The sequence below is a fragment of the Populus trichocarpa genome, chromosome 13, assembly GCF_000002775.5.
Source record: "Populus trichocarpa isolate Nisqually-1 chromosome 13, P.trichocarpa_v4.1, whole genome shotgun sequence".
Classification (NCBI taxonomy): Eukaryota; Viridiplantae; Streptophyta; class Magnoliopsida; order Malpighiales; family Salicaceae; genus Populus; species Populus trichocarpa.
Genome location: NC_037297.2, coordinates 14802715 through 14824392, shown reverse-complemented (window position 1 = coordinate 14824392; position 21678 = coordinate 14802715). Strand labels below are relative to the sequence as shown.

General features: G+C 32.6%; 3 protein-coding genes across 6 annotated transcripts; 2 read left to right on the top strand and 1 right to left on the bottom strand.

Annotated features, from left to right (window-relative positions):
* The first annotated feature begins 10469 nt into the window (after positions 1–10469).
* LOC7497421 (fasciclin-like arabinogalactan protein 21) lies at positions 10470–11531 on the top strand. The gene has a single exon (XM_002319915.1). The coding sequence runs from the start codon at positions 10470–10472 to the stop codon at positions 11529–11531; it is 1062 nt and encodes a 353-aa protein (XP_002319951.1).
* A 456-nt stretch (positions 11532–11987) lies between these two features.
* On the bottom strand, positions 11988–14050 carry LOC7464710 (uncharacterized). Its single transcript, XM_002319363.4, has 2 exons — positions 13196–14050; positions 11988–12521 (listed from the first exon to the last, which is right to left on the bottom strand). Exon 1 carries the CDS (start codon positions 13898–13900, stop codon positions 13205–13207), a length of 696 nt encoding a protein of 231 aa, XP_002319399.1. The 5' UTR covers positions 13901–14050; the 3' UTR covers positions 11988–12521; positions 13196–13204.
* Positions 14051–14642: 592 nt separating this feature from the next.
* LOC7464709 (pentatricopeptide repeat-containing protein At3g12770) lies at positions 14643–18792 on the top strand. Of its 4 annotated transcripts, XR_008057026.1 has the most exons (4): positions 14643–17003; positions 17763–17889; positions 17983–18278; positions 18327–18792. XR_008057026.1 is itself a non-coding variant. In XM_052446212.1 (2 exons), the coding sequence occupies exon 1, from the start codon at positions 14725–14727 to the stop codon at positions 16963–16965; it is 2241 nt and encodes a 746-aa protein (XP_052302172.1). In that variant the 5' UTR covers positions 14643–14724; the 3' UTR covers positions 16966–17003; positions 17763–18792. The 4 variants fall into 4 exon arrangements, 1 of the variants encoding a protein (XP_052302172.1); XR_008057024.1 differs by having other exon boundaries at positions 17983–18792; XR_008057025.1 differs by having other exon boundaries at positions 17980–18792.
* The last annotated feature ends 2886 nt before the right edge of the window (positions 18793–21678 follow it).

Genomic DNA, 21678 nt, shown 5'->3' with positions numbered 1-21678 from the left:
TTATGACTTAACAGTCCCAAGTAATGAAATATATTTATGTGGAGATCTAAAAAACATACAAATACTTCATTACTTATAAATATTAATAAATAAATAAATAAAGGGATTATTAATGTTCAATCTCAAAAAAAATATTTGTTTTTTAGGCCCCTCAAATTGAAATTTGTTGATGCCAAAATGAAGTTTTTAGCATTTTTTCGCTAAAAATGAAATCCCAAAAGGAAAGTTATATTCGATGATGTGCATAAATGCAAACTGTATATTTTTCTAACTACAGAAGGGCACGGGTTGCATGGCTTATGCAACTTATTTTCACTCTCATTTATTATTATTATTATTATTATTATTATTATTATAGAAGTCGAGCTAACCCAGAGGCAAAGAACATTCGGTTCCCACACTTGCACATATATATAAATGCAAATTAATTTTAATATATTTATAAGAGAAATATACTTTGAAAACAACCATAATCATATTTTCAAATATTCCATAAGCTATATTTATTTTTTCATTATTGGAATGACTTGATTACTGTCATGTTTTTTTATTATTTTATATCAATGTATTAAAATCATATATTTTTTATTTTTTAAAATTTATTTTTGATATAATATATCAAAATAATTTAAAAAAATATATATAAAAATTAATTGTTTTATAAACCACGTTTTCGGCCGCCTTGACAAACACTTTTTTACAGGGGCCTTCGAGCTACTCCATGTGGGCCTTTCTGCAGGGTGCTAAACCTCAACAGAACACGAATGAAAGCCCAAAAAAATCTTAGAACCTGGCATAATTTTCACACGGTCAGTATGGAAGCCCAATAGTACTATCTTGCAAATTACAAATTGCATTGTATATATATGAAAAACAAAAAAACTAAGCTATCTTGGTGATTCGCTGTGCATTCTATTGTACATGTAGAGACAAATGCAGTATGGGTTCGAACAGTGACAGTTGATCCCTTCTTCTCATCTTCTGCTACGAGACGCCTGTGCTATTGAGAAAATGGGCCGGGGGCTTATGTGTTATCAGACCTGTTTCATGGCGAGGATGCCGAAAGAGAGGCTCGCTGTCGTTGTGGAGATCGCTGGGGCATTCTCCGACTGTTTTCGTTTGGGATTTGATTGTTCTCTCCTATGCGGTATAGCAGGAAACAAAGAGCATGCAAAAGAAACAAGATTGTCCAATTACCTGGGGACAAGACCCCGATGTACCAATGACCAAACAGCAACACATTACATGGTCTTGTTCTTAAGGATCGATCCTGACAAGAGAGACGACAGTACGGTAAGCACAATATATCAAGACAACATCCAATAAATGCAGAGCTTCCAGTTTTTGTGCTGTAATAAATGATGTTGTTTTGGTCACTACCAGCACCAGCAGCAATACGTACAGAAGGGCCCATCAGGTTGTTCTGCAGCTTCCTAGTTCTGATATTGTGCTCTTACATGCAAGTTGTAACTAACACAGGACAGGGAGCTTGAAGCTTTTGTTGCCCACTAAACATGATTGGGGGATTATGTGCCTAACCAGAAACACCATGCTTAATAGATACAGTCATGCCCTAATTCATGCAAATTCACCATACACACTCAATACAATCAATAACCATTCGAACAATACCTATAAATGGTTGGTTGGATACATACACTCAATGTTCTAGTGAAATGAATCAAACGACATCAAAAAATTAACGATAATCAGATTTGATCACATACACCGTCCGAAAATACATGAGTCACCCACCACCATTATAATAGAACCACCACATAGACTTTTATTGTCAAATCCTTATATAATTAATTAAGATTATAATTCATGCCATATTACAATATTTACAATGAAAAACCTAAATCTACAAACTACCTTAATAACTTATAAGTTAATTCAATAACACACTGATCTTATAAGCACTTAAACATTCATGTTTCACATGAGATTTAACAATTATTATATATACTAAGCGAAGGTGTTGTGAATTAACTAGACCATGAAGGTAAACTTAATTTTGGAACCTCCAAACTAATTGTAAAAAAAAACAAGAACTATAACCAAAACCACCTCAAAAAATAAAGAAAAAAAGTTTTAATCAAAGCGATAAGTAATTTAGATTTTTTTGTTTTTGCATTTTAAAAGATCTTCTTTCAAAGCCAGGAAAAGAAAACGGGGAAGGAAAAAAAAAGGAATGAGAAGTTAAGGAAATGCATAGAATGTTTGATAGAGAAAGGAGTTGGCGAAAAAATAATAATATATGTTAAAATCAAATGAAGTAGCTATAGCATATAATAATTAGGTTATTTTCTGTGTTACATTCTGGCTTGAACCAAAAAAAATTTAAATGTAAAAAATAATATATAAATTGTAAGAAATTTGTCATTAAACCTGGTATAACAAATAAAATTTAAAGATTTTTAACCTAACTCTTTATTTAATTTGAATCTTAAATTAAATGATATGAGAGTTTTTTTAATGTGATTTTATCGACTTGGTAGTTCTAAATAAAACAATTCAAAGAAAAAAAAATTAAGTTAACCTGCCAAACCCGCGATCTATATCACAAATTCTAATTTTTTTATTATATGATAAAAAATACAAAAACCAATTCATAATTAACAAAATATTGAAGAATAAAATAAAAAATTCAAGAAAAATCCAATATTAAAAAATAAAATTGAAAAAAATACATAAACCAATTTACAATTAACATAACTCTCAACCCAGTTTTTTTTTTTTTGAAACTATCTTTTATCTAATAAAAAAAAAAGACACTCTTAAAACCGTGGCCATGATTAAAAGATAATTTAAAATAAAAAATTAGAAAAGTCACCATATCTTGTATATGATTGAAGAAAAAAGTCTAGATAAATGTGACAAAATTATATAAAAAGATCTTAAAAAATATAAATTGATGCTTTAATCGAATGAATTTAATCTTTTGCTTTAAAGAAAAAACAAAGAAATTGCCATTGAAAAGGGCTGATGAAATGTGAGACATGAATTATGAACCTCACATGAAGGTCACACATGTTTGTGGATTGGGCTGCTTTGAATTCTTAGCTCCTTTACTAGAGGGCCCACTTTGGTGGATGGATGTCATGCTCGTCACTTTTGTATTGAATTATATTTTTAAAATATATTAAAATATTTATTTTTATTCTTGATATTAATACATTAAAACTATTAAAAAATATTAATATAATATTTTTTTTATATCAAATGTATTTTTAAAAATCACCAAAAATATAAGTTATAATTAAAAGAGAAAGTAGTTAATTTGGTCACTCTAACATAATTGAAAGGAATTAACAATTAATATAATGAAATTTATCAATAAATAAATAAATAAAATAAGAATGACACCACTAGTAAGTATAGCTTCTTTGAAAAATAACAGATTTTATAACACCATTCAATGACAACTATACACAGACCTCATATTTTCCAGCCAGGGAATGCCAACTGTTGGCTTTCAAGTTGCAGCTGTAATGGAGACCGAAATAGTGATGAATTCTGGCCACTGATAAACAGGGCGAGCAAGAACAGCATGGAAGCTTGAATAGACCAACCATGCAAGGCAACTAAATTAAATATCCAAGAAACAATAACATTTTTCACCATTATTTTCATGTTCATCATCGAGTCTTTGTTTAGCAATTAAATCAACCCTCTATTTATTATTTTTATCTTTGGTTAGATGATTTGTTTCTAATTTTACAGTAAGAAATATGATCTAAAAATACCTTCTAATCATTAAAAAAACAATTCCTAAATTCTATGTTGTTGCGACTTACCCGTGTGTTTCTAGATCACACAAAATAACGATTTATGTTATAAAAAAACAATTTTATTTTAGTCTATATTTAATAACAATATGAGTAATTTTTGTTAGGATGAATAAGAAATTATACCTGTAAAAAAACAATTTGAAATAGATTTTTAATAAAAGAAGTATGTCGAGAGTAATTTTTATAAAATTGATTTGTTGTTTATTCTTGTTTGTACTATTAAAAATAAATAAATAAATAAATATGATAAACAATATTATAATCACACCGCAAACATTACGGGGTAAATAATAAATTATTTTAAGGTAAAATAATTTGTATAATATGTTAACAAACTTGCAAATTGATTTTCTTTTATGCATTAATTTGTATATTTTTTTATGTTTTGTATAAACCAGATTAATATAGATCTTTGTCCTGATTATTTTTATGATTTTTTATGCATTTATTTGGATCTTTGACCCGATTATTTTTATGATTTTTTTTCACAAAAATTAATTTTTTATTTAATTAAATAACAATAAAAATAGATATAAATTAAATTGATTAAATAAATTAAAAGGGCAAAAAAATATTATGCAAGACTATATATATTAAAAATATTATCTGAAAATAAATATTTTTAATTTTTTACAATAAGTTCCATTTATATAAAACATAAAAAACAATTATAGATAAATTAGAACAATCTCTCAAAAAATTAAATACATACAAAATAACTAAAAAACAATTATTATTTAAAAGAGGCAAGATAAACAAAACCAAAGAGAGAAATAGTATTAATTTAAATATAAATTTAAAAATTATTTTTAAAAATTACATATAGAAAAGCATTAATTTTAAAACCATTTTTTTTAAAGAAAAAAACCAGGTGTTGATGGGCTTGGCAAACCAAACAAGCGCGCCTGACCCATCTAGTAAGGACCCTGCATGGGCCCTAATTTTGTTTTATAGGGCGGAATACGCCCCAATTTTTTGAAAAAAAAAAGCCAAACGACACATCGTCTGATTGTCTTGTTTTTTCAACCCAAAAACCTACTTTCAATTTATTTTTAATTCAAAACATCTATAAAACATCTTAAGCAACTTGATAGATTAATTCATGCCCTCCAAAAATCTAAAAAACCATCCCAAAACCTGAATTTAACCCGAAACCAAAAGTCTTAGTGAACTCAGATATGTTTTTCGAGGCAATTTCAAGATAAAAAAACTTTTAATGTGAACTTCCCTATTAAATAAAATAATTTAACATCAATATCAATTATTTTTGTGGTCAGAATCGGGGTAATAAAAACTTTCTCTCTCTAATATTGGATTCTGATGTGTTTCTTTTATTTTTTTTAAATTAGGGATTGAAAAATAAAAAAATAAAATTTTAAACCAAAATTAATTGTGTTTTTAAATTTTAAAAATTAAAGTTAGTATAATTTATTTTTTTTTAAAAAAGGTATCCGTTGTGAGAAGTTCAATTATCCTCGTGTAGTTAATTACTATTTTTTTCCCTAGAAAACGGCAACTAAAGTTTGACCGAAATGAAATGCTTTCCGTCTGAAAGCAACTTGTGACGATGCTATCCTCCTCTGGATCATCAAAATCTGTAGCTGTATCTTGTGAAGGTTGGTGAGCAATGCCCTCAATGGCCCTTGCGGAATTTTGGTGGATCCCACCATGGCAGCCACCACCCATTTTGACATGATGGTCCTCGTTACCTGTAATCCATGATGATATTTATTTTTATTGCAGTTAAGAGGTGTTTTTTTAAAAAATTAATTTTTATTTTTATTTTTTTATTTCAAATTAATTTTTTTTGATATTTTTAAATCATTTTGATGTATTGATGTTAAAAATAATTTTTAAAAAATAAAAAAAATATTATTTTAATATATTTCTAAATAAAAAACAGTTCAAAAAACAACCACAATCGCATTTTCTAAATAATTAATAAATCAAATATAATTAATAAAAATTACCCCAGTTATCATTCTTTAATTTAGTCAAGATTATATATGCTTATCAACTTTTAAAAAATTACACTTTATAATAAGAATTTTGTTGGGTCTAATCAGTTTATATCTTAAATTATTATATTAGTCTATTTTACACTTATCAAAAATATAAATTGTAATTTTAAAAAAATCAACAATTAAATATAATTTCGATAAAACAATAAGATATTATAAATAATTTTTCTTAATTATTATTATTATTATAAGTGATTATTAGAAGCAATACATTGAAAATAATATGGTTCAATTGAAAAGAAAGAAAAAAGAATTAGGATTTCTTTTAAATTATAATTTTTAAACTTTGGGGTCTGATTTTGTTAATAATTGTATAATAATATTCAAACGACATGTGAGATACTTTACAAGTGAAATACATTATTTATACTTGGGTTATGTTTGTTAGAAAGATAACGGAGGTAAGATTTACCCTTGCAAAGTTCAAGCTAGTTTGATATATTTGCGGGCGAGGTATGAATTTTTAAGAAAAGGTAATCATTACCTCCAAATGCTCACTAATTAAATACCACAAAATAATTTAATAATCTCTATAAAAAAAATAAGAAAATTAAAAAAATATCACAGATCAGCAATACCAATAAAAATAAATAATGAGTAGGCCATAGGGCCACACATGAGGGAGGGTCTTTAAGCCTAGGCTCGCATACCTAAGTTTTTTTTTATTGATATTTTAAATGGGTGGACGATTTGTCCCTACTTATCATGGGAAAAAACTAACAGGTGACACGTTGTTTGCAGACCTAGATTTTGGCTACTATTGTGGTGGTCGAAAAATCAGGATAGCTCTTTTTTTATCCCCAAAACCCAATTTTCAAGCCATTTTAACCTAAAAACACCTTACTAATACCTTTGAAATACCCACAAACCAAACCATCAACTCAAAATACACAAAAAAAGTCTAAAAACACAAATTAAATCGAGCTAGATTTATCTTCCTCAGCTTAGATATGTTATTTCAAGCAATATTGTAACAACCATCATTAAGCTCTTCTTATCTCATGTTACCCAAATGAGAGTTTATTTTTCTCTCATCATCAAAATTCAACGAATCTTCTCTCTCTTCTCTTTATAAATAAGGTTTGAAAAAACAATACAAATAAATTTTTATATCAAAACTGATTTTGTTTAAAATTTAAGGGACCTAAATTATATAATTTATGTTATTTTTAAAGTTTAAGAATTTAAATGTATTTTTCACATAATCAGTGGTACACTGTCTTTTTTTGAAGCTTTTTTAATTTTGGTCTATTTTCTTCCAATTCCACTATTATTTAAAAAATCAAAATTAATTAGTTTTCATTTATAATCAGATCATCCAAAATAAATTATAAAAAACACAGTATCTTCCACATTGTTTTGTTAATGTAAACAGTGCCGATTGCATATTACACAGCCAACGCGTTTTAGTTTTTTTTTTTTTATCTAATATTTTTCAATATAAAACCATAAAGGGTTTGACGCAAATCAAATCCTTTTCATTTGAAAGCAACTTTTGAAATTGCGACCCTTAATAGTAATAGAATCATAATGTTATTATTTTTTTTTTTAAAAAAAACGAGCCATAAATTTTAAGTAATATTAAAGTATATTTCCTTAAAAAGTAAAAAACTAAAAGTAAAGAAACATTAATAAATTAGAGTAAAAGCCATCACTTGTTTGGAAGTATAGTTATAATTATATTTTAAAGTGTTTTTTATTTAAAAATATATTAAAATAATATTTTTTTATTTTTAAAAAATTATTTTTGATATCAGCGCATTAAAATAATTTAAAAATACTAGAAAAATATTAATTTAAAGTAAAGAAAAAAATAATTTTTTTTAAATTTTTTTAAAAATATTTTTGAAATATATAAAAAAAAAACCTGAAGAAGGAAAAAGATCCCTCAAGAAGACAGTTGTCTTCCCATGTCATTTTCTATTAATTGCGAAGAATATTTATTTTTTAAAATCACCTTTAATATTATTATGTTAAAATAATTTAAAAACATAAAAAAATTAAAATTTAATGAAACATCGTTTGGTACAACTGTCTCCTCTGCATAAATACTTTCCTATTTTTCACCTCTCGAACACCCCCACCAACAGAACTTTTTCAGGCTATCTCTCCTCCCAAAAAGCTTCACGAGTTGAACCTTCTCAGCTGTTTCAAGCCACACACAACCCCACACGCCCACACGCTTATAGTGCCAAACAAAAATCTCTCCTTGTATAAAGCCCACAAATCTCCTTCGCTTCCTCCAAGTGCCCAGAACTAACTCAAACAAGTTCCTGTTCTGATCTTACTTCTCTAGCTAACTAGCTGTATCACTTAATTGTTTTTGGTGGTGAAGTATGGCTAGATTTGGTTTCTATTTCTTGATTTTTCTTGGGATCTTGGTACTTCAAGCTATGGCTGATAAATCTGAAGCTCAACATGAAGGAGTGAAGCCAAAAGGGGTTGAAGCAGAAGAGAAGCCTGCATTAAGTCCTCTGCAGGAAGAGACAGAGTCAAGAGAAGCTGAAGCTGAAGCTCCTGAGATCAGAAGGCTTGGAAAGCATCATTCATATGATAAGTCTGTTGCTGGTGGTGGTGTTATCATTGGTGGTCTTGCCACTGCCACTTTTGCTGCTGTTTTTTGCTATATTAAAGTTACTAGAAAAAGACATGGTGATCAAGGTGAAAAGTAATGTAATGGGGTTCAAAATCTGGTGATTCCTGTGGTTTTCTTGAGGCATTTTTTGGTTCTGATTGTTAGAGTGTAGAAAATCAAAAGAGTGCTTGATAGGAAGCGGTGATCTTGATAAAAAACAACACATCTTGTATTAATATACTCTCTTAGTAGCAATCTATATACTGTGAATATAGATTAAGTTTTTCTAAACATTCTGGTGTTTCTGGTGTGGATCTTTGGCTTGATTTGCCAATTAAAAAAGCTGATAATTAGTTCTTACAGGAGAAATCGAAGGAATTGAGAAATCCTGTACACTTTTCTTGGAAGAGAGAAATGCAACTTTATCATCAAAAGAATTCTTTGATCATGCCTTTTGTATTTCTCTGAGAGACGAAGGTAATCTGATGCCCTTCAGGCCTCAGCTTTTGTCCCAGGCGATCCTCTGACATATGGCATCTGGTGGGTAGCTTGGCTCATCAAAATTCTTGGGAAACCTCAAAAAAGTCCCTAAACTATTTATATCTGTTGATGATTCCATTCAGATTGTTGGGGGGACTTGATGAGATTTGGGTTATTGCTTGGGGACTAATTTGAGGTTTGCCCATTATTCTTTTCACTCTCGATCACTTCAAGTCAATGTTGATCCAATATGCAGATCTAAGCGCAAAGATTCTACTTGCTGCAGATTTTGTTATAAGATGTATCAGGTGATCCACTTTTTTAATTTGATTAAAAAGCTACAGAACAGTGTGAACGTGTGATGTTCCCATGAGGAGGACTGGTTTGGTACTTTGCCAGTTTAGAAGTATTCCAAATGTGTGGGAACAGAACATGGCAGTGTGAAAGCCACTAGTGCTATGGAATTGTTGAGATTTGTCTTCAAGGACGGTTCATACTGATGAGCTAGCACTGGTATGTCACTGGAGCATGGGTTTGGTGTACTTGGACTTTAATAAATTGACTTGCTTTTTATTTTATTTTATTTTACAGGAGAAAAAATATTTGTTATTTAAAGTGTTTTTTATTTGAAAATATATTAAAATAATATTTTTTATTTTTAAAAAATTATTTATGTAAGTATCGTCGGACATCTTGCTAAGCTGTAATCCCTCTTTCTAGAATGTTAAATCTGGGGTGGCAAAGGCAAAAACTACCCGAATAAATGCCAAGAGGAGTTTAGGTCAAGCTATCAAAGACACTAGAGGCAGGACCAGTTACTGAAAAGCAAGATCTCAACTAATTTTCCACTCCTAATAAATTATAATTAATTAACTAGGCCCTTAATTATTTGCTGGGCACAGAAGGATCACTTCTGTCATGTGCCCTAAACTAGAAAATTTGTTAATGTCCCCACCAAGTCTTGATTCTCATCAATACAAATTTCCAGAGCTACCATTGACTATAGCTGAATCTGATGCCAATTGCTAGACACCAAATTCAAGTTTGGAATTTGGTTATGACAGCACATATCAGGCTGCGAGCCTCTAGTAGGGTTGAATCTTAGGTAGCCAGTGCATACCAAGATCTACCTTTTCATGCTAAAAAAACTGATCGCCCTCTAAAGTCATGATGGAGGAATTGACAGTGACATGGGAGCATAATCCACCATTAAGGGTGTTTGTTTTGGTTTGAAAATTAATCGTTTTCCCTCTTTTTCCCTTATGTTATAGTAATCAAATTTTAACTTACTAAATCTTGATTCAAGCAGGTTGGGTAGATGGATTGATCCTAATTATATCAGGTATTCTGATTCAACCATGATGGATTATGTCGGATATCCTGTGGGTAGGATCTAATTACCAAACAATGAACTGAAAAGGGAGTGGAATCAAATGCAGTAGGTTTAGTCTCTAAATTAAACGGGCTTACGGTTCAGGCCACATTTACAGTCCCTAGAAATGAAGCACAAATGATAACAAACGTGTCTTTAACCCATATTTGAAAGCGACCATCTTCTTTCCCAGTCTCTTCTTCAATCAAGAACTTCCCTGCAGATCAATGGCTTCTTGCTCCCATTGGTGGCATGCACCAGTCTACTTCATTGCCTCTGCAGTCTTGGCATTCATAGCAATCTCCACCGCAATGAATTCACCATCCAACAATGCAACGAGACCAACCAGACCAACAAGCAATTACCTCTCATTGAATGCATCAAGAACTCTAAGGGAATCCGGGTTCAATATCATGGCTACCCTTCTCTTGATTTCCCCTGAAATGTTCTTTTTATCTCCTAACACAACCATCTTTGCCATTAAAGATTCTTCCCTCGTTAACACCTCCCTCCCTCCCTGGTTCTTGAAAAATCTCCTTCAATACCACACCTCTCCTTTGAAACTATCCATGGAGGATGTCTTCAAGAAACCTCAAGGCAGTTGCTTCCCAACACTTGTTGATCGAAAGAAACTTGCTGTAACCAAGATTGATGCAAAAGAAAGACTGGCAGAGATCAATCATGTATTGGTATCTCACCCTGACATGGTTCTTGAAAGACGGATTACAATTCATGGTGTTCTTGCACCATTTTCATCATTGAGGTCTAAAGATGTCTACTTTGGATGGGAGTCTATTCAAGCTCCAATTTGTGATGCCAATTCCAGTTTAGTTTCAGATGCTAATGGCCCCAGGATCATTTTGGAATGGACCAGGATTATCCATTTGCTTAGCTCCCACAGATTCGTGTCATTTGCAATTGGATTGAATTCTGTTCTTGATAGGATTCTTGCCGATCACAAGAACTTGAGTTCTGTAACAATCTTTGCTCCTCCAGAACTTGAGTTTGTGGCATCTTCATCACCAATGCTTGAGAAGATTGTGAGGTTGCACATACTGCCTCAAAGGGCTACGTACATAGAACTTGCTGCATTGCCAGATAAACAACGGCTGAGGACGCTGCTCCCTGATGAAGATCTTAAGATTACTAAAGGTGTTGGTGTGACACAGGGTTTGGCCATTAATGGAGTAGAGATTGCAGCACCAGAAATCTTCTCATCCAAGGAGTTCATAGTTCATGGGATTACTCAAGCTTTCAAGATTGCTAAATTTCCTAATGCATCAAGATAGCGGGTTGGCTTAATGGTACCCCTCGATAAGCCTTCTGTTCATCCATGCTTTAGATGGAATAGTTCCATTATAGCTCCATCCCCCAGGTGTAACAAATACCTTTATGCGATTTTTGTGCGCTAATGAGCTCTAGTGTATTGAACTCTGATATGAACACTTCGTTGTATTTGTAGCTGTTAATTCAACCATGGTTAGTCAGGTGCTGACAGGTTTACAAACTTTTGAGGTTTCTTAATAGAATGGGTTGGAATAAGGTTATCTTACGCCCAACGAAACTTTTGGCTGGTTGTTTCCACTTAACCCAATTGATTTTCATTTTGGAGATGAATACCTGGTTTGATGCTAATGAAGAAACTTTGGCTCAGTGAAAGGTTTAAAAGGTGCAAAGCGTTGGCGAATAGAGCAGCGAGGATCGTGAAGATGGAATTCTAACAGAACAGAATACAGAAACAAAAATACAGGGTAAAGACACAGATAAACATAATAACTTGGTCTACGAAATACCGTCATTGCAATGATGAAACTAGAAAGAAACACCTAAATCTACAATGAATTACAGGAGACTTACTTTTTCTGTGCAACCTAATACTGAATCTTGAAGAAAAATGGACATGGAAGCAAAACTAAATGCCTGCCTTGTATGTACTACAGGAATAGACAGCTGGAGTTAATATTCAAGGACAAACAATATCAGAACTCTGTACGAAAATCTTACTGCACTTTTTAGGAACACTTCGAGTGAGTGCCATGTCATAAATCTGACACTGAAGTGCCCCATATCTCTGAAAAAATTGATGTCTAATGGCTAATTGTGACTTCCTCCACCGCCAAACTCCATTTGCTAAAGCAGGTAAACAGCTGAGCTTCATTCCAAACATATTGCTGATCATCAATGGAAATATGGTGTACTTGCCAACACTCAATTTGCTCTTTTTCATGGGCAGACAGTAATTATGCCTCTTGAAGCCTTTCTTTGACTGGCACAGAAAACTACAGAAGCAATTTTGACAGGACAAAGTTATTTACCAACTAGTAAACCAACAAAATCATATCAATTCATTTATACAATGTTATGATTATATCTAAATTTAGTCATACTAATCATGCACATCCAATTACAAATGTTAATAATTGTTAGTTTCGTTTCATATATAAAAAACCAGCACAAAAGATGCAAGATAAAGCAGATGGCATAATAAAATCACAGTGCAGTTACTGAACTAAGAAAAATACCAGCACTGCAGTCTCCTGATTCTCCACTCTGAGGAACAAGGACACAAACTAGAGACACAAATACAATTCATGTATAAAGAAACTCTCTAGTCAGATTCAGAACTGATACCATTTGAGCCACTGCAAGAGTGTGAAGAAACATGAAACATACAAAAACTAACTTCTCCAATCTTAATTTCTACAAAAGTCATGAACATATTCAGAATTTTAGGAGCTTCAATAATTCCAATGGTCAAACAAAGCTTCCTTTTTTCTTCCCAGATGAATTTTCCACATCCATTGCTATTTGCCAAAGATTATTAAGTTTCAGTTTTGGATTAATGTCAACAAAGACTACTAATTTTCATTATCAGAAGAAAACCACAGTAATTGTCAAAATCATCAAAACTGATGCAATCAAATCAAATCAAGTAAACAAGTAGCATAATTACCAAAGAAAATCATGATGAAGAAGAAATGCCAACTCTCATAATAATCCTGGTCATCCTCATCCCAATCAATGTAACATTCTCAGCCCCAACAAACATAGACTTCCTAAACAACCTAGCAATCGCATCCACCTCCTCTCCACCACACTCCTTTACAGCAACCACACAAACCCCGCCATTCCTCACAGTCCTCTCCATCTCCCCAACAATCCTTAAGGGAAACAAAGCCTCTTCTAAATGAGCACTAAAAGCCAAATCAAAAACCCCATCAAAAAAGGGCAAGTTATTGGGGTCAGCCCTTTTAACTAATGGCAAAGAATCCACTATCTCAACGCCAGTAACATCACTAACACCCATGTTATTCAATGCCATCACTTCATGTCCAGCACCAGCTGAAACACAAAGTACTTTGGTTTTATTATTCAAAAGATTCAAACTTTGAAAGAAAATTGTGAAAGAAGAGACTTGTGAAAGCCAAGATTTTGAGGACCAAAGTTTCAGTCTTTTCTTGGTAGGATCAGTGTAAGGGTGGTTTAAAGAAGGGTCACATGTAGAAGAAGGAAATTTGAGGTGGGGTTTTGTGATGGGTGTGTTTGGTGGGATACATGTTTCTGGGGTATGAAGGTAAAGGTAAAGAAGGGTGATTGTGGCTATGGTTATAAAAACCAATGAGACTTTGTTTAAGAAGTTTTCTATGTGTTTCTCCATTTGGGTTTGGTTTTGTTAATGGAAGAGAAAAAATGGAAAGATTTGATTTTGATGCATCGTTGACGATGATGGAGAGAAGAGGAAAGAGGGATCAAGATATGAGAGCTTCGGACATGACTCTGGAGTTATTGTTTGCTTTGGTACGATGTCGTTTCATGTGATCAAAGTTAGTTTTAAAGTATGTTCGGTAATTGAGTTTTGTTTGTTTTTGGTACATTGAAGAGTGTGTTGTTTGTAAAAATATTTATTTTGTTAAAAATATATTAAAATAATATTTTTTAAATTTATTTTTAATATTTACATAAAAAATTCAAAAACATAACAAGTACTTAAATTTTAAACAACCTATACCTGAAATTATTTATGTTAAGTTCAACTGGATGAACATGTCAAATATATAACTTAATCATAAAAACAAATTGAATAAAATTAATAAGTTTAATTACTAATAAATCTAATATGTTATAACTGATAAATAAATAGATTTAAAAAAAATAACAAAAAAACCCAAATCTAACCAAATTGCAATAATCTCATATAAAAAAATAACTGGAAAAAAAACACAGATACATTCCTAGCTAATAGTGTGAAATGAAAATAAAAAAGTATTTTTTAAAATAAATGTTAAAGTATCTTATTAAGTAACATATAAAAAATTAAATGAATATTCGAAGCTCAATATTTTTTAAAAACTGTGTATGAAAACTTTGCTTCATCAATACAAATAATATTTGCCTACTTGGTTTGTCACATGAGAAGTCTTTAGCAGGCACAAACACTTTGCTTTGCTAGTTTCTTGTAGCTAATAACAGAGACAGGCATATATGGCTACGTCTCTGCCATTTCTTACAAGGCCTCCAAACAAAGTCTTCTCTTTTATTGCTCTCTGTCCCCAACCCTTTAAAATTCGACCGTTGGATCCTCCTCCATTTAGATTTCCCGCCTCCACTCTCAAATTCCTCGAAACCCATTATTCTTCATCTCTCAATTTAACAACCCACTTCAACAACAACAAGGATGACTGCAATGAAAGTACCTTCAAACCTGACAAATTCTACGCGTCATTAATCGATGATTCGATACACAAAACCCACTTGAACCAAATCTATGCTAAGTTATTAGTAACGGGGTTGCAATATGGTGGTTTCTTGATAGCAAAATTAGTTAACAAGGCTTCGAATATAGGAGAAGTTAGCTGTGCACGTAAGTTGTTTGATAAATTTCCTGACCCAGACGTGTTTTTGTGGAATGCGATTGTTAGGTGTTATTCTAGGCATGGTTTCTTTGGTCATGCTATTGAAATGTATGCAAGAATGCAAGTTGCGTGTGTTAGTCCTGATGGGTTCAGTTTTCCTTGTGTTCTCAAAGCTTGCAGTGCCTTGCCGGCTCTTGAAATGGGGAGGAGGGTACATGGGCAGATATTTAGACATGGGTTTGAATCGGATGTGTTTGTGCAGAACGGTCTTGTGGCATTGTATGCAAAATGTGGAGAGATTGTGCGAGCTAATGCTGTTTTTGGTAGGCTAGTTGATAGGACTATTGTTTCTTGGACCTCTATTATTTCTGGGTATGCGCAGAATGGACAGCCTATTGAAGCCTTGCGGATTTTTAGTGAAATGAGGAAAACAAATGTGAGACCAGATTGGATAGCGCTTGTGAGCGTTCTTAGAGCATATACAGATGTAGAGGATTTGGAACATGGCAAATCTATTCATGGTTGCGTGATTAAAATGGGACTTGAATGTGAATTTGATTTGCTCATTTCTCTTACCTCTTTGTATGCAAAATGTGGGCACGTTATGGTTGCTAGATTATTTTTTAACCAGGTGGAGAACCCAAGTTTGATATTTTGGAATGCAATGATTTCTGGTTATGTGAAAAATGGGTATGCCGAGGACGCTATTGAACTGTTCCGTCTAATGAAAAGTAAAAATATAAGACCAGATTCTATTACTGTGACTTCTAGCATTGCAGCTTGTGCACAAATAGGTTCTCTTGAATTAGCAAGATGGATGGATGAGTATATCAGCATGAGTGAGTTTAGAAATGATGTGATTGTCAATACTTCCCTCATTGACACGTATGCAAAATGTGGAAGTGTAGATATGGCTCGCTTTGTTTTTGACAGAATACCAGATAAAGATGTTGTTGTGTGGAGTGCGATGATGGTGGGATATGGATTACATGGGCAAGGTCGGGAATCTATCATTCTTTTTCATGCAATGAGGCAAGCTGGGGTGTCCCCAAATGATGTCACCTTTGTTGGGCTCCTCACAGCATGCAAAAATTCAGGTCTTGTAGAAGAAGGTTGGGACCTCTTCCACCGCATGAGAGATTATGGGATTGAACCAAGGCACCAACATTATGCATGTGTGGTGGATCTTCTTGGGCGTGCAGGCCATTTAGATCGAGCTTATAATTTTGTCATGAACATGCCAATTGAACCAGGTGTAAGTGTGTGGGGAGCCCTTTTGAGTGCATGCAAGATCCATCGCCATGTGACACTAGGGGAGTATGCAGCTGAACGACTTTTCTCATTAGATCCATACAACACGGGGCATTATGTTCAGCTGTCAAACCTCTATGCTTCTTCTTGCTTATGGGATTGTGTTGCAAAGGTACGGGTGTTAATGAGGGAGAAAGGACTTACTAAGCACCTTGGTTATAGTGTGATTGAGATCAATGGAAAGCTCCAGGCATTTCAGGCTGGAGATAAGACGCATCCAAGATCCAAAGAGATTTTTGAGGAAGTTGAGGATTTAGAGAGAAGATTAAAGGAAGCTGGATTTGTCCCCCATACAGAATCTGTCCTGCATGATTTGAATTATGAGGAAACAGAGGAGACACTTTGTAATCATAGTGAGAGACTAGCGATTGCTTATGGCCTCATCAGTACTCCCCCTGGAACAACCCTTAGGATAACAAAGAATCTTCGGGCATGCGACAACTGTCATGCTGCAATCAAGCTCATCTCAAAGCTGGTAAGTAGGGAGATAGTTGTCAGGGATGCATGTCGTTTCCATCATTTTAAGGATGGAGCTTGTTCCTGTGGAGATTATTGGTGACAAGAATGGCTAAATCTTGAGCTTATCCCAGAAGCTTGGTTAGTGATTTCCCCCCTCTTTCTTCTTCTAATTTTTATAATTATTTCTTACTATTTTTCTTGATAATATTGTCGAATGAAAGGAAAACTTTGGAGATTTATTAAAATGCAATCCTTCAAATTTCTCAAGCACTGGTGCGTGTTGGTTGATGATCATATTTGATCATTGTTAGTTAACAGAATAGAAAAATCATTAAATCTATTAAACTATTTGCGGGAAAATGGCACATTGCATTGCTTGTAAGGTGATCACTCAGTCAGAGTGTACTGGTTAGGCTAATCATCCTTTTTGGGACACGGGGAAGTGGAGTTATGCAATGCTCTTGTGCCAGTGACTGGTGACTTATTTAGTGCTGTATTAACCATGGAATTTCTGTTGTCTATATGACATTATTGGATGTGATAAAAGTGATTCACTGTGCTGCTTGTTCTTCATGGTCATACACCTGAGTGGAAATGAAATTTTCGTGTCACTGGCATCTATATTCTGATGCATATGAATTGGTCTTTTTACCCTTTTGCAGAATGCCAAGTCATTATTTTTATTCCAATCTTCACAAGTCAAATGGCATGTTTTTGGTTGACATAGTAACTTACAGATTTTCTCGTTGACATATTTGTTGCGAACTTTAAGAACGAATAGAAGGGCTGCTTTTAGCTTTGCATGGAGTTTGCACTCCCAAATTACTGCACTTGGATGCTGGTTTAATCAGTAGCTGTGCGCTTCATCTGAACAATAACAACCTTCTGTATTTGCAGACTGTCTCGGAAGGTGGTTCCCACTTATGCTCCATTTGACCTATAATCACAGTATCAAATCCCCAAAATTCAAAGTTGCCACCACTCTCTTCCACCCTATGTGGAACTGTGTTTGTCTGATGCTATGGTTAGTGTTTTTAACACCTGATATATGGTTACTAATTTACGTGTTTTGTATAACTGCTTGTTCACATTTGTTTTTGTCATACGCTTCAAGTAGCAAAAGAAAGGGCGGCAAGAAATCAATTCAACTCTCTGCCAAAAAGAAGTGTTTTCACAAGGTGCAGCCACACGCAGATGAATCAAGCTCCTATATTCAGTATTTGCACGTAGGAAATCCAGTATTTAATGCTAATAAGACCTGGAGGGTTGGTAAATTCTCTGGGTTGGGTGCTCATGGTGGGAGGTACTGGTACTTGGAAAAGTGGATGGCATGATAACAAGAAATAAGGAGCGGCGGCAGGGAAATAAAGTTCCAAAGAGATCTTGCAACTCTGCTTCATTTGGCTTCTATGAGTGTTTCCCTACTCGTATGTTTTAAGTTTTTTGACTTGGATCTCTAAGAAGTTCAGTGGTCGAGGAAAGAGGAGGGAAATTAAGAGTTTACTGAGGGAGTATAGGCTTGGTTTTCAAACTGTCTCTATGATATGATTCAAAGCTTGTGGTGGTTGTTGCTTAACTTACAAAATAGATATGGGGTCGGCAAAATAGAGAGTGGAGGGCTATTCTTGTTTGCGGCTTGCCTGGGGGTGTTACCTGCATACAGAGTTCGTTTGATGTGTGGCGGTGGCGGTGGCGGGGCCCCGATGGAGAGAAGGGCAGTATGATTATTGTATTAAAGGCTCTCTTTCTTAATTAAGAGAGATTCCTCAATAATGTTTTTCTTTTTATATTTATAACAGAAAAAGTAGTCATATGGGAATCAGACACATTCATATAAGGGTTGTGATTATGTGGTTTAATTATTGAAACCACGTTTTCTTTGAGATATCTATTAATAAATTTAGGAGTGATAATTTAACCTTAAATAGATACCAAACCGATTTAAATGATAGATTTTTTTTTAATTGTTGCATTATTCAATGAATAATAAATATAATATAATATTTTTTTTGGTAGAACTAAGGGTATCCTGAGCGCTGACCCAGACTAATCCCTTTGCGCACCGGGTGGCAAGTGCTCCCCAAAGGGCCGGCTGCAGATGAAGAGAGGGGTCGAATCCCAGACCTCGTAAGCGACGAGAGCGCGCCTAACCGCTCCGCCAGGACCACATGGGTAAATATAATATAATATGAATATTGTCAAATTCGATCTAAAATTTAATTCAAATCTTTCCTAAAATATTTACATTTACACACACACACACACACACACACACACATATATATATATATATATATATATATATATATATATATATATATATATATATATATATATAACATTTATGTTTTTTAAATCCAATATAATATAAGCGTGCCCTAACTATTAATATAATACAGTCATATAAGTATATCATTTATAATTTTATTATTTAATACATGTATGCATATCTTAATTATATATATTACTTTTTTATTTTATGTTGAATAACAAAAAAACAAAAAACTTTGAGATAATAAATATCTAAATAGACACTCGAAACTTGATTAATAAATATAGATATTTATGATTTTAATCAATAAATATTAAATAGAATATAAATATATTAAAAACTCCATCTATTTTCGCCATACCAGATTTAATTACATTTTTTGAACACATATGGTCACTTACCCTAATACTCTAATAAGCCTTTAGTTTCAATAGAAATCAATTTCCATCTTCAACCATTTTTTTTGGTTTATTTTTGGGATTGATAGTGTATTTGAGAATATTGTGGTTGTTTTTTACTTGGAAATGTATTAAAATATTTTTTTTTAATTATTTTTGATATCAGCACATTAAAATATCTAAAAACACCAAAAAAATATATTAATTTGAAACAAATAAAAAAATAAAAAAAAATAAAAATATTTTTTAAAAAACTTTTAAAATGCAAAAAGAAAGAGATAAAGTTACAAAACTCTAACATGCAACTAGTCTAATGCCACTAGCTTCATGATGAAGTGTTTCTCTATTAACTTTTATTTATAAAATTAAAAGCTTATTTGCAATGCTCAGGGTCTCAGCACTAAACCACCATGGCATAGAGCAGAGAGATGAAGCAGCAATCTCTTGCCCAATGCAAGTGCGTTTGCAGGGAATGGAACTCCATTAATGACAGTAGCTTCTCTGTCAAGAAACACACCGAAAACGTCAACAAAAACTTGACATCAGGTAACAACCACAGACCCATCCTTTCATACTGGGATTTCTAACTTTCCATCAAGATTACTGAGAATTTTATCAAGCTACAGAAAGCACCTTCAATCTTTTTACTGAGAATTTTTCCAGCCTCGTCACTAACTTTCCATCAAGATTACAGAAGAGTCCGGCTTTAAAGTAAAAACAACTTAATTTCCTCTAAAAACAACTGGTGTTTTCAAGGTTTTCGGCTCTGTAATGGGTTGTTGTTTATGGTTCCTCGCTCGGAGTGTTAGAGATTGTTTTTTCCACCAAAAGTTATGACTTTTGATTTAAATAAAGAGCTGTGTTTTTGCAACTTTTCCTTTTATAATTTGGTCCTGATCATTCTTCCACTTCCATTCCCAACACCATCCATTAGTGTTATGATTTAACCCTTTAGAACCATTCTTCTCATTTACTTTCCATTAGTTTTTCAAGCTTTAACACATACTTTCCAACGGGTTCTCGAGCAAGAATGGAGAGGTCATGGATCGGTCAGAATACACTTGATCTGTGCCTTCTCTGTCCAAGCCCTACCAAACTTAATGAGACTGCATCGCAGTAGCATAAATTCCTTCAAGGTCTTGTAGATTGTAGGATGTACCTGCATTGCGGTGTAGCTAGTAGGTTGTGGGACTCGAATTTGTGGTGAAAGACCAAAATAAAACCACTGATCTTACTTAATCTGTTCGACTGTCATCCTTTCCTTTTTGCAACTCTCTATTTTCTTCAACAGCAAGATGATCGGCAAGCTTAACAGGAGAAGGAATAGGAAAATCAAAGAGGGTTCTGGCGTGGAAACCTAGGCTTAATGTAGTGTTTATTTTTGCTGTCGGACCATGCATTACCCAATATCTTAATCACTTAAATATCTTTATAGTTTATACTATATCTAATATCTACCTGTTTATTACTCTTGATTGGGACAATATATGGCCAAAATTAAAATATAACATTGCTCATATAAGATAACTTAATAATCTTAAATCTAAAAATTACTTAAACAACTATTAAGTGATCTCTTCATAGATATAAATGATCTCTTCATATGTAATTATCTTGTGGGTCAATTTAATATAGATATCATTTAACAAGCATATACATATTAGTTCCATGTATCCATCATACCTTAATTTATAAGAACAATTGCTTCATTTCATAAAAAAAGAGACATAATATGCACAAATCTCAATAATTATAATAAATATTTAATTTTAATAGAATATTGAACAGGAGCATTTAGAAACAACATATTGATGCAATAATAATCTCATAACTATAACAACTTTATAATTTTCTATATAAAATATTTTTGTTTAATAAACTTTATTTTTCCTCTAGATTCATTAATCAAATATTAAATTTATTAATAAAATATAATTGAATATTCAAGATAAAAAAACCTTTATTACTAATAAATATATTTTATATGAATAAAATCAGTGTTATATATAACCATCTTATTAACTACATGATATATTTACCAATAATTTATTACATGAATGAGCAAGTAATATTCTTGATAAAATTGTAATATTTGTTTTTTCATATTTTTTTTTAAAAATAAAATAGAAATATATAATGAAAG